Genomic DNA, 14,248 nt, shown 5'->3' on the forward strand with positions numbered 1-14,248 from the left:
CACTGAGCTGCCAGGTGTGCCCCCGACCCGCTCACATGTAAAATGATGGACAGTGATGTCGGGCGAGTGTCACGACGTCATCGTGCACTCACACGATATTTTGCTCAGCAGACATGGGCAGGAGTCGGAGCCGTGCCCACCATTTATTAACAAGCCAGTTAGGGCCCTTGACAACCCAACTGACGGCGATTTAATGTTGCCCATGCGAGTTTTCTCTTGTCGCATGGGCAGGTGGGCAGGCCACAATTTGCAAAGCCTCATCCACGGGCGGGACAAGAAGGGTCAGCAGCATTGTCAATGTGAGTAGTGAGGAGTTTTGGAGATAACTTGCTGCTGGTGGCTTATTGAGACTTGGCAGCTTAATCTCTGATCGGGGCTTCATTCTTAGCATTTCCAGGCTTCATTTCTGGACTCATTGTTGTCTTCCAGGCACCCTGAAGATTTGGACCGTGCGGACCCTTCCAAGTATCAGACAGCTTCCCCTTACCCTGGTAATGGGGATTATGGTCTCCTCTGGAGGCACCTCCTCTAAGCAGGAACAGAGGGGCAGAAGATAGAGGAGGCCAGGTGTCCCAATGCAGCTTCCAGGGGAGGGACCTGTGGGAGGAGAGGTGCAGACACAAGGGGCGCAGGGCCAGCAGGAAGCCCAAGGCAGAAGGGGCCACAGAAGACGCCGCTATCCTGCCGCCAGGGTTTACAGGTGGCGATGCAGCTACCTCAATATGTCCGAGGTGCAAAGCCGAAGGAGGCTCCGCCTCTCAAGGGAAACCATCACCACCATTTGCCAGATGATCAGGCCTGAGAGCAGCTCTGACTGTGTGGGTGGACACCCCATGCCAGTGGCACTGAAGGTCACGGTGGCCCTCAGCTTCTGTGCCTCTGGCTCTTTCCATGGGTCGGTGGGGATCTGTGTAGAGTCTCCCAATCAGCTGTTCACAGCTGCGTCAAGCCGGTGACAGAAGCTCTGTTCAGGCGGGTATTGGCTTTCCTTCATTTCCGTAAGGACAAGGTGAGCCAGGCTGAGCGAGCCAGAGGCTTTGTAGCAATTGCTGGGTTTCCCCGCGTCCAGGGTGCAATAGACTGTACACATGTGGCCATCAAGGCGCCAGCAGATGAGCCCGATGCCTTCGTTAACAGGAAGGGCTTCCACTCCATGAACGTGCAGATAGTGTGTGATCACAGGATGCTGATTCTGTAAGCCTGTGCAAGGTACCCAGGCAGCTCCATGATGTGTACATCCTTAAACCCCCAGGTGCAGAGGCTCTTCAGTGCTCCAGCTCAACTGGATGGATGGCTTCTAGGTGACAAGGGGTATCCCTTGAAAAGGTGGCTCATGACGCCTCTCCGCCACCCAAGGACAGAGGCAGAGCAGCGGTATAATAGGAACCATGGCTCCACAAAGGCGGTGGTAGAGAGAACCATAGGTCGCCTCAAGATGCGCTTCTAATGCCTGGACTGTTCAGGGGCAGCACTACAATACCCCTCCAGAGCGGGTGTCACTGATGGTGGTTGCATGCTGCGCTCTCCACAATCTGGCACTGGCACTGGAGGAAGAGGATCTTGATGCAGCTGCAAAGGCCACAGAGGATGAGTCCAGTAGTGAGTCAGAAGAGGAGTACGGTGAGGAGAATGCTGAGGGCGTGAAGCCAGACCTCGGTAACCTCCAGGGAGGCAGGGACGCCTTGATCCAATGCTCCTTCAGCTTGGCTGCCAAATAAGAACTATCACCTCATGCCAGGGCTGCTGCCTCCATCGTGGATCACACAAATGACCCTTTCCTTGGCCCCCAAGATACACTCAGTGCCTGTGCAATAAAGGCTCGAGCTACCCACGTCCAGCCTAACGTACTGGCCTACCCTGCACCTACAAAATAAATGAAGCATACTCAGGCCAATTTAAAAAGCAAATTTAATTTTGTGTTAGAACTCTCATAATCTTGAACAGAAAAAAACCGGTGTTCATAGTCACGCTATTTAAAAAAAAACAAAATGGGGGAACAAAAGATCACCCGTGACGAGTCCCTCTTGTGCTTGAAGTGCTTTAAACTTGTGTTTACAGGTGCTATGTCTAGGTGTTTCCCCCTTCACTGGCATTGGAGACAGCCTGCTGACTCTGTCCTGTTGGCCTCGATGACCTTGGCGGTCGTCCTCTGGCTTTTGGAGCCTGTGCTGGTCTCACCTGGGAGGGAGCGGCCAGTGCCACGACTGGCATCTCCCTAGTCGCCGCAGCCTCATATGCCACCATCGCTGGCAGAGGGACGGAGGAGCTGCTGCCGTCATCCAGAACACCCTGAGAGGAGCTCACAGAGACGACAAGCAGCTTGTGTGCCAATGTGAGGTTGCTCCGGGACCTCCCTGCTCGCCATTGATGGATGAGCATCTAGCTGGGATACTGGGTGCCCCATCCATCTCACATGGACACTGTCCAGTTGAGGTCAGTGCTTGTGTGAGGGCTTGCAGGCCCGAGCGCAACCCCAGGAACCCCTGATTCTGTTCCTGAAGCAGCCTCTCCGTGAGAGTCGCCACTCTCAATGGAGGAGGCACTACGCTCAGCCATGAGGGTCAACACAGTGCTTGTGCTCCGCAGGCACTCTCCCCCCCCCCCCCCCCCCCCCCCGGACCACAACGGAGAACATGGCACGCATACCCTTTTGGATCTCCGCCAGATCCTCCCGCACACCCCGTTGTTAGCCCAGCATCTTCCGCCTAATGGACGACTCCAGAGACCCATCGTCAGCCATCGACTCAGCATCGTCCTGGTCTCCAGTAGTCCTCCGACTGCCAGCGCCCTGGGCATTCTCTGCCTCCGCCTGCACTTCGAGTGTGAAATGCCCTCACCAATGTGCACAGAGATACTATCTGCCGAACTAATGCCCACCGAGGTGCTGGTATCTGTACTGGTGCCTGCTTCAGAGAGTGGGTGTGATGCAGGTGCTTGGGGAGCATGGTTTCCTCCAGGGTCGGGGGTGGCCCTTCAGGATCCAGAGAGCAAACGCCTGCTGTCAAACTTAAAAAGGAAAAGAAGGACATGTCATTTGCTAAAGTCATCACACTATCACACTGCATGCCAGGCACCCTGGTGAGACAATGGAGATCTGCATCATGGTGCCCTCGTCTTTTACCCCCCCACCGCCGACCTGCCCTCCCACCTGCCGTTTGTTGACACACTGGACTCATCCTTGCAGTGGCAGACAGACGTCCTTTCTTGACAGCCTTTCTGGGGCTGTCTGGGCCATTTTTAAACAGCCCACCATTGGACCCGGCGGCCAACAGACCCCTGCGCCCGCTCGGCCCTTCCTGGCCAGTGACGTGCCATGTTTCACGGTGGATGGGCCTAAATTGACCCGTCAGCGTGAAATCGCTCTCCGGTCCCGATCGTGGACGGTAGTCAGATTTCTGACCGCCCCGCCGAGCCTGCCCAACGAGGGCAAAATTCTGCCCATTATTTCAGAATAAGGGGTTACCCAATTAAGACGGAGATGAGGGATGAGGGGGAGTTTCTTCTTTCGGAAAGTTACTAATGTTTTTAATCCTGTACCCCAGAGGTCAGAAGGGTCTGGCTCATTGGGCTGGATCTCACAGTTCCTTGGGCAAGGGTTGGCAGGAGGGGGAAACGTAAGATTGGATGCAATGTCATGGGCACCACTCCTGGTGTCTACCCCACTGCAATTTTACCAGTGATGGGAGAGGCATCGGGTGGCATGCCTCCCCATGGTCCAATTTATGCCACTTAAGGGCCTCCTTGTCTCTATTGGGAGAGGCCCATACCAATTGTGCAGCACAACAGCTTTAACTGCTCGAGCTGATGGGTGGTCAAGGGGTAAGGGTGCCCCATTAAAGGACCACTTGTGCCCATTGGAGCCCCCCCCTCCCCAAAAAGGTCTTCCTACCCCCTGCAATTCCCCTTCCCTATCTACTTTCACCCCCCAACCCTCCCCGTCCCCATCGCCTGGGCCTTCCAGCTTCCTTTTGCATCCAGCTCCATCGATGAATGCTGTTGTGGACTGGCGACAGTCCCAGCAGTGGCGTGGCCAAGGCTCCCCATGGCATTGTTGGGACTAAAGAGCTGCCAGCCATTTGATTGGCTGCATTAAATGAATACAGGGTGAGCCGGCCAAGTGGATTTAGGCCAGGAAGCAGAGGCCCCACCTCCCCTGACCCCTGTAAAATCCAGTTCATTAAATGTATTCAAGGCTGAACAGGTGTTTCATGTACAATGAAGTCAAAGAGTATGGGGCTGGCAGGAAAGTGGGTTTGAAGCCATGATCAGACCAACCATGATCTTATTGGGTGGTAGAGCATATTTAAGAGGTGGAATGGCTGACTGCTTCTCTTATCTGTTATGTTCTTGTGAAGTATATGCACTTGGTAAAGATACTGGATGACTGGTGCCCTTTAAACCATATCCCCAGCAAGCGATTAATGCCTTCAAGAGGGATAAGGGGTAAATTGATGTGGGAAAATATAAAAGAAGCTGGATAAATGTCGGGGGATAGTTTGGTTGTTTTCTGATTTGGCAACATCCTTGGCAGCCTTTTGAGCCTGATGTCACACATTGTCTTTTAACAAAAGTACAGATTTCAACATAGGAGGTGTTAAATTTCATAAAATCAGAATTTTACTAACGACTGACTGGAAGAGAATTTTCTGTGTTAACAGCTATCCTGAATGCCCAGGGGTGGTGGGTTTGTGGTGTGGGGGGGGGGGGGGGGGGGCGGGGGGGGGGTGGGGGGGTTAGGTGCTAAATCCCTGATTCTCTGTAGTTTCCATTATCAGATAATAATATCATCGGGGACAAAACAGTTTCGTAGTAATTGGTGTTTGTGTTTTCCTGTCAGTTTTGTAGCTGAAATGGTACTGAATCAATGCAAGAAGCAAGAATTGGGAGGAAGAGTATTCTGTGTATTAAATAACTCTGCAGTATTAAATTAAATACTGGTATGACTAAACACATTAAGTCATGCAGTATATATAATTTAAATAAAACAGCCCTATGCTACTCTAAATTGTGTTTTCCAACTTAGAAACTGTTCACAAGTTCTCCTTTCCTTCATAAGACAAGGGCTTTCACTTAACTGAATCCAAATATTAAATTAACCAAAAATTGAAAATTCAGCAGTTTTATTAGTATAATCTACAGCCTGTAATAAAGCATTAAAAATACAAATCTATGGGGTTCTGAGTAAAGTTTGATGTATTTCTAGTATCATTTGTTGAAACTTTTTTGTTGCTGTTTTGCTTTAACAATTTAAAGGTCAAAAGTTCCAAACTACCATCACTGCATGCAAGATTATCAGATATTCTTAAGAATTAAAATATTTGAGACCTGAGAAATCCCTTATGAAGCACTTATCTTTGTATCCTATTGCGTTTCTAGCAGCGTTTCTAGCAATCTAATTAATGAATTATTATGTCTGGTTCTTCCAAAGCCTTTATATCTAATTTGGGTAAGATAAATATGCCAGTAATTATATTAGCTGGTACGTTATGTGTGGAAATGTCTATCTTTTTGTTACAAAATGGAATACACTGACAGTAATTATAACACTGTAACATTGCAATGCCTAGAAGAACAAGGGCAGCAGGTGCACGTGAACGCCACCACAAGTTCCTTCCAATCCACTCACCATCCTGTCTTGGAAATATGTCACCATCAAAATCTTGGAACTTCTTACCTAACAGTATCTTCACCACATGGATTGCAGCAGTTGAAGAAGGCGGCTCTCCACCACCTCTCGAGGACAATTAGGGATGAACGATAAATGCTGGCCTAGCCAGCAGCACCCACATTTCATGAACAAATAAAAAAAAAAAAACTACCCCTTGTAAAGGATGGAAAGGATATCTACAGAAGGCGGGCATGTCCTTGGAATATTTGAATATTAATATTGTCTTTATTAATATTATAGGAACAGCTAACCAGGACATGAAGTTAATTGTACCAAGTGATTTTTCGCAGTCAAATCTGCAAATAGAACTCATACATTTATAATAGTAATCAATGTCTTTTCATACTTAATTTTATAGTAGTGACTTACATGATGATTTGGACTTAAGTATATATAGGTATGCTACATTATTAGTTTACTGTTAAAATTAAGTGGAATACCACTTAACTAAATAGTCAATTCTATTATCATAGTTTTGCAGCACACATTTTATTCCCTTTGCAGTACAAGAAACAAATGATTCATGTGATAGCATTACCTTCCTGCCCCTCTGTCCATAAACACAAACTTGCCATCTCATCAACATCATTTTGACAGATTTGAACTACACTTTGTACACTGGCATAGAGACTTTGGAAATGGCTGTTTGTAACTATCCGCATGTCCTGTTTGCACGCAAGCAATGTCTCCACAATAATTTGAAACCAATAAGTAATACAAGATAAAATACGTAACCGCATTCAAAAATTCCTTGGAGCTGTTCCCACACTGTTGTAACTTAACTGGAAGTTAGACAGAAACTCTGTCTACGTGTATTAAAATGCGTTATTAATGGAATGACAACCTCTATGATGTAATTCCTTTTATTGGCCCATATTTGTAGATAAAATAATAGGCTATCAATGCCCACCGTGACTGAAGAGTAAATCGAACAGCAAATTCCAGTAACTGCACGTACACAACTAAATGTGGAAATCAGAAAGTTACTATCTTGAGTTGTCTTGATCTTTCAGAAGCTGTGATATACCAATATCTTGCCCAGAAACTTGCCATTGAAATGCATGGAATGTATGAAGTTGCTTTTTTTACCCATTAGATACCCATAACCTGCCAGAAAAAGTTGAGGCTTGTCCATCCTAGTGCAAGTGGATTTTTAACAGTTTGATAAGTCCTAATTGCAGCCAAACAACTTCTCTGACACTGAAAATTAATCTTTTCACAAGGGTGGCATCTCATTGCTTCAAGTTGTAACTGTTGTTGGAGATTTTTTAGTGATTTTTTAAAAACTTTATTTTCCTTTGTCTTATTTTTGCTCATTATCCCATTTCCTTTCCTTCTCTTTATTATGCTTTCTGTACCTGATTTCGAATTGAGTTTAATAGGTCAGAGGCTAGGAATCCTGCAGCAAGCAACTCGCCTGACTCCCCAAAGCCTGTACACCATCTACAAGGTACAAGTTAGGTCTGTGATGGAATACTCTCCACTTGCCTGGATGAGTGCAGCTCCCACAACACTCAAGAAGCTCAACACCATCCAGGACAAAGCAGCTTGCTTGACTGGCACCACACCCATAAACATTCACTCCCTCCACCACTGACGCACAGTGGCAACAGTGTGTACCATCTACAAGATGCTCTGCAGCAAATCACCAAAGCTCCTTAGACAACACCATCCAAACCAATGACCGCAACCACCTAGAAGGACAAGGGCAGCAGATGCATGGGAACACCACCATCTGCAACTTCCCCTCCAAGGCACACGTCATTCTGACTTGGAAATATATCACTGTTCCTTCACTGTCGCTGGGTCAATATCCTGGAGCTCCCTCCCTAACAGCACTTTGGGTGAACCTATACCACATGGACTGCAGTGGTTAAGGAAGAAGCTCACCACCACCACCTCAAGGGCAATTAGGAATGGGCAATAAATGGTGGCCTAGCCAGCAGCGCCCACATCCTGTGAAAGTTTGTTCAATCTCCACTGCTCATTAAGAATTCATGAATCTGATTAATTCAGGAGATGCACAGTTGGTTCAGATCCCCTGTAAAGGTATCTGCGCTGAAATGGATTTCTAATTAAAACCCACAGAAATTCTGTTGGCAGGTGTAAGTGCCATTGATGTGCCGCTAACCACAAAATCTAAGCCATAGTTTTAGCACTCCCTTTTTGACCATTTGATATCTAAACAAATGCAGGATAGCAAAGTTGATGAAATTTCTTTGAATGCAAACCACCTACAGCAACCTCAGTATATCTGGTAAACAGAGAAAAGTTTCAGCAGACAATGACTGCAATGACCCGTATAATCATACCTGGCACAAGGGAAGATTTTTTTTCTTGGGAGGGCAAACATTTCAGCCCTTGGGCATCACTGTCCTATGCCCTAGTGTCCTATGCCCTAGTGTCCTATGCCCAAACATTTTCAGCTGCTTCATTAATGACCTTCCCTCCCATCATAAGATCAGAAATGGGGATGTTCGCTGATGATGGCACAATGTTCAGTACCATTTACAACTCTTCAGGTATCAAAGCAATCCATTCCTACGTGTAGCAAAACCCTGGACAATACCTAGGCTTGGGCTGATAAGTGGCAAGTAACATTCATGGCATGCAAGTGCCAGGCAATGACCACCTCCAAAAAGAGAAAGTATAACCACCACTTCTTGATATTCAATGACTCTTCCCATCGCTGAATACCGTACCATCAATATCTATGGGTTACCAATGACCAGAAACTTAACTTGACCAGCACTTGAGTACAATGGCTTCATGTACAGATCAGAGGCTGGGAATGCTGTGGTGAGTAACTAACCACCTGAATCCCCAAAGCCTGTCCACCATCTATAAAGCACAAGTCAGGAGTGTGATGTAATATATTCTCTCCATTTGGATAAGTGCAACTCCAACAACACTCAAAAAATTCAACATCATCCAGGACAAGACAAGCTGCTTTACACCACACCCACCACCTTAAACATTTAATTCTTCCACCATCGGTGCTCTGTGGCTTCAGTTTGTACCATGTACATGATGCACTGCAGCATCTTGTCAAGGTTTCTTCGACAGCCTGTTCCAAAACCTCAATCTCTGCCACCTAAAAGAACAAGGGTAGCAGTCACATGGGAAGATCACCTGCAAGTTTACCTTCAAGTCACACACCATCCTGACTTGAAGCCACATCACCATTCCTTTGTCATGGCTGGGTCAAAATGCTGGAACTTCTGACTTAACAGCAGGGTATATGTGCTTCCACCTTGTGTCCTGCAATGATTCAAGAAGGCAGCTTACCCCATCTTTTCAAGGGAAAGTAAGGATGGGCAATATTGAGGACCTTGCCAGCAACATCCACATCACATGAATGAATAAAAACAAAAAATCTGAAGCCACTTGTCTGCTTTTGTTCCTGTAGAATTTGCATATGTTACGCATGTTTTCAATTAACTCTTGAATACATTATTTTTGATTCTCATAATTTTGGTCTTCAATCATCCTTTCCAAGATTATCATCAAAAATAGCTATTCTAGGAATCAGCAAGCTTTGTAGCCTGGAGTTTCTGCCACTGTTGTAGTTTTGTGGTATAAGTTATGGACAGGTGAATGAGAGGATCCTTTAGTTCAAATTCTTTGTCCAGTTTTGCTCACCACAATTTTTGTTCTGTAGCCAGCAGAAGAGCCCGCCCATTTGGGAGGGTGGGTATAAGTGAGTTGGTTATTGACACAGTGACACCTTGCATTTGTTTGGTCATTTCTGACTGATTTACAGTGTGTTTATAATCACATCAGTGTGAGGCGGGCACTTAAGTTGTAAGGCATTATCATGAAGGCAAGAATGTGTAAAGGAATGACTTGTACATTTATAGATGGTGTGTAAGCTTTATTACTGATCATTTTGTTGCTTTTTGCTGCTTTTGTCCTAGCGCTATTAGCTGAGGGGCAATAATTTACCCCTTCCTCCTTTTCAGACAGGTCACGATGGTGTATCAAATAGGAACTCCTGTCTATCTGAACATGAGGAGTAATGGAGAGAGGCCAAGCTGGTGAGGCTGCATCAACTCCAGTAACTATGCATCACTGTATGCCAACAGATGTGTTCTTCCCTGCATGTGACTGAGGAGCAATGTTTGTGGAGGCTTCACTTTACAAGTGAAGCCATCACTGAGTGAAGTGAATCTGAAGCCCACCCTCACAATATCTATTTCAAGCCAGTGCCTGATAGAAGTTAAGGGCAGATGTGGCCCTATGCCACAGAGTTATTCTGGGCTACGACTTAGGACTTCTCTAACATAAACAGCTGTGCACAGATGGACCATCAAGGATCCATTGTTCTGCGCCAACAGGGCATGCTGCACTTTTAACAAAATAAATACTTGCTTCCTAATTGTGGTGACAAGAACACAAGAATTAGGAGCAGGAGTAGGTCATTCAGCCCCTCGAGTCTGCTCTGTCATTTGATAAGATCGTGGCTGATCTGATTGTGGCCTCAACTTCACTTTCCTGTCTCCCTCCAATAACCCTTGACTCCCTTGTCAATCAAAAATCGATGTAACTCCGCCTTGAATACGTTTAATGACCCAGCCTCAACAGCTCTCTGGGGAAAAGAATTCCATAGACCAACAACCTTCTGGGAGAAAAAATTTCCCCTCATCTCAGTCCTAAATGGGTGTCCCCTCATTTTTAAATTGTGTTCTCTAGTTCTAGACTCTCCCACAAGGGGAAATATCCTCTTAACATCCACCCTGTCAAATTCCCTCAGGATCTTATATGTTTCAATAAGATCACTTCTTGCTCTTCTAAACTCCAATGGGCATAGGCCCAAACTGTTCAGTCTTTCCTCATACGACAACTGCTTCATTCTAGGAATCAATTGAGCGAACCTTCCCTGAGCTGCTAATGCAATCATATCCTTTCTAAAGTAAGGAGACCAAAATTGTACACAGTCCTTCAGATGCGGTCTAAGGCCAGGTACAGCTGTAGCAACACTTTCTGACTTTTACGTTTTATTTCCCCTTGCAATAAACACCAAGGCTTGAATTTTTGCTCTCATGTCTGGCGCACAGTCTGGACAATTCCCAGCTCCTCGAACCCGATTACTGAAAAGTGCCACAGAAGGTCAGATTTTTGGGGGGTGGGACAGGAGGGGGAGGTTTATGGCAGTTGAGCCCACTACACAGAAGCTGTCGGATGCAGAGACACACTGGGTGGAATGCCAGCCTTAGTGATCCGGCACTTTGTCCCAGCTGTGAAAAGAAGAATGAAACAAGAAATAGCCCACCAGTACTCGCCACTCACACCCCTTCATGCTCCCCATGCCCTTCTGCAAAACCCCCAAGGCCCTTTATAGCCTCTATGCCAACTTAGTGCCAACTCATTTCCCCCACTCATCACCCTTTGCCCTTAATAGCTTCCATGCCAACTTACCTAGTATCCACCATGGGTAGACCTCAGGACCCATGCTGATATTAAATTAAGGTCTTAAGTGTCTATTGATGAATTCACTATTTTAAAAAAGCTGTCGTTGATAAAAACCCATTCACTATATTTAACTTCCTTTAATCCCTTATAAGAACAAGCATTTATATTTATAGTCCCATATCAAAGGCTTTATAAGCAGTTAGAGCTGTTCATCAAACTCTGAACTGGCAGGCACCCCGCTATGATAATGGTAGATTGTGAAATCAGTCATGCAGCACTAATCCTGTTCTAGTAGCCCTTGTGTTATGTCAACAGAAAGTGAAATAGCAAGCATTTATTTTATGCAACACTTTCTTTTTCAAATATTTAAAGGGCTGGAGATTTAAATGCTTTGACATCTCTCTTTTGACAGCTCCAATGAGCTTGACAGTTGCAATGAGTTTATTCACTTTTTACATAAGTTCGTGACTACTTTTAACAATCTCAAAGGTCATTTTACCTCTCCCAAAGGTCACCTGATCTTTCCCAAAGGTGTCCTGGGACCATATCCAAAAAGGTACCTTATCTCTCCAAAGAACTGCGGTGAGTTTAGACCTTCTTGTACTAGGTATAATATACACAGGTTGTATTTCCCATGCCCCCTCCTTGCAAGAATCAGATCAGGCTGAAGGCAGCTGCACTTTAACATGTACAGCTGCCTCGTGCACCATTCACCCACCCCCTGCAAAAATGGTAGGAGCTCCATTCCAACTTAAGGCATTTCTATGCCCATTCGCTTAGTATAGACTCTATATTAATAATGGCATGTGAGGAATTGCTTAAAAACGACCCATTCATAATTTTTGTAAAAAATAATGCATAATAAGACCACCTAGAGAAGCAGATGCCTGGTCATCTGCTTTTGTTGATACAGTTCACAGATGACCTCATGAATGCTTGGCAGAGCTTCAACACCCACAAAATGATTAACTCAGCAGGGGTCTGTTTTTACAGGTAGAAGTCGGAGTGTTTGCTCTGATTGACACCACAACATTATGGGGTTATAATAAGTTATTCTTTCTTTGAAATCTTTTTTTCTCAATGCCTATGTGTTTATTTGGACAAGATTGAGGTATGAGGTGAGATAAAGCTTTTTTTATTGATTTTATAATGACTCTCATTATAATCTTGGAAGAGCAGCAGAATTTTTCAAAACAAATTTCCAAATGGCTGTTTTCTTAAGTGCATTTCAAGACTTGCATTGTTATATGACTCATTTGTTCTATGGTGCACACTCAGTAATTTGACATGTTAATGCAAGGGACCAAGGAAGGGGCATGTGGCCATGGAGGGCATACACGTGGAGGGGGCGCAAGTAGGAACTTTTAAATGTTCCTTTTAAACAATTCCTGAATCCAGACTAATGGTTCACAGCCGCTCAGAGGATTCGTGAAGCAGTCTCTTTGAGAAGCTGACCCAACTTCATGAAAATTACAGGGAAAAAACAGGGCGGGGTGGTACAAGATGCCCATCCCTGCAATGGAGCTGGCTAGGTCGGGAGTGCAAGGTGCGAGCCCACCACCCACGCTCTTATTACGTGGCAGCGAAAGTTGACAGCCCAGGAATGGGGCAGGAATCCTGGAATTAGGTGCTGCCCACCCTTTCTAAAGACCTTCGGAGGCATCCTGACTCTGTGAAAATCCAACCCTGAGTCTCTGCTTCAGTTCCCAACCCTATTCATGTACTCCACACCTTAATGACCCTTTGTATAAAAAAAGGTTTCTGATGATGGAGTTTTTAATTCATTCATGTGATGTGGGCATTGCTGGCTAGGCCAAAATTTATTGACCATCCCTAACTGCCCTTGAGAAGGTGATGGGGAGCCGACTCCTTAAACCACTGCCATCAATGTGGTGTAGATATTCCCACAGTGATGTTAGGAAGAGAGTTCCAGGATTTTGACCCAGCAATAGTGAAGGAACGCTGATATAGTTCTAAGTCAGGATGGTGTGTGCCTTGGAGGGGAACTTGCAGGTGGTGGTGTTCCCATGCATCTACTGCCCTTGTCCTTTTAGGTGGTAGAGGTCGCAGGTTTGGAAGATGCTGTTGCAGGAGCCTTGGTGAGTTGCTGCAGGGGATCTTGTAGATGGTACACACTGCTACCACTGTTGTCGATGATGGACGGAATGAATATTGAAGGTGGTGGATGGGGTGGCAGTCCAGCGGGCTCCTTTGACCTGGATGGTGCCGAGCTTCTTGAGTGTTGTTGGAGCTGCACTCATCCAGGCAAGTGGGGAGTATTCCGTCACACTCCTGACTTGTACCTTGTAGATGGTTGACAAGCCACAGAATTCCTAGCCTCTGACCTGTTCTTATAGCCATGGTTTTTATAAGGCTGGTCCAGCTCAGTTCCTGGTCAATGGTAACCCCCAAGATGTTGATAGTGGTGGATTCAGCGAAAGTAATGCTATTGTGTGTCGGGGGAGATGGTTAGATTCTCTTTTGTTGGAGATGGTCATTGGCAATTGTGTGGCGTGAATGTCACTTGCCCCTTATCAGCCCAAGCCTGAATGTTGTCCAGGTCTTGCTGCATATGGACATGGACTGCTTCAGTATCTGACGAGTCACGAATGGATCTGAATATTGTGCAGTCATCAGCAAACATCCACATTTCTGACTATACAATGGAGGGATGGTCATTGATGAAACAACTGAACATGGTTGGGCCTATGACACTATGCTGAGGATTTCCTGCAGCAGTCTCCTGTGAATGAAATCATTGGTCTTCAACAACCACAACCACCTTCCTTTGTGCTGGGTATAACTCCAACCAGTGGAGAGTTTAGCCCCTGGTTCTCATTAACTCAAGATTTGCTAGGGCTCCTTGATACCACACTCAGTCAAATGCTGCTTTGATGTCAAGGGCAGTCACTCTCACCTCACTTCGGGAGTTCAGCTCTTTTGTCCATGTTTGAACCAAGACTGTAATGAGGTCATGAGTTGAGTGGCCCTGATGGAACCTAAACTGAGGACCAATGAGCAGGATATTGCTGAGCAAGTGCCGTTTGATAACGTTGTCAATGATCCCTTCCATCACTATGCTGATGATCAAGAGTAGACTGATGGGGTGGTAATTGGCTGGGTTTGATTTGTCTAGTTTATTGTGGACAGGACATACTTAGGCAATTT

At 45.9% G+C, this 14,248-nt stretch overlaps 1 protein-coding gene across 9 annotated transcripts in view; it reads left to right on the forward strand.

Moving 5' to 3' along the window:
- LOC144679681 (junctophilin-1-like) overlaps positions 1–14,248 on the forward strand; it is a 176,400-nt gene that overhangs the window by 35,141 nt on the left and 127,011 nt on the right. The window contains exon 3 of one of the 9 annotated variants that reach the window (XM_078540298.1): positions 5,568–6,503. The exons of 6 other annotated variants lie outside the window; for them this stretch is intronic. In XM_078540298.1, the coding sequence (XP_078396424.1) occupies positions 5,568–5,748 (181 nt within the window). In that variant the 3' untranslated portion in view covers positions 5,749–6,503. Of the gene's footprint in view, positions 1–5,567; positions 6,504–7,050; positions 11,213–14,248 lie in introns of those variants that run through there. 2 more of the 9 variants (XM_078540299.1, XM_078540303.1) reach the window with 2 other exon arrangements.

The sequence above is a fragment of the Cetorhinus maximus genome, chromosome 4 (genome assembly GCF_964194155.1).
Source record: "Cetorhinus maximus chromosome 4, sCetMax3.hap1.1, whole genome shotgun sequence".
Lineage (NCBI taxonomy): Eukaryota > Metazoa > Chordata > Chondrichthyes > Lamniformes > Cetorhinidae > Cetorhinus > Cetorhinus maximus.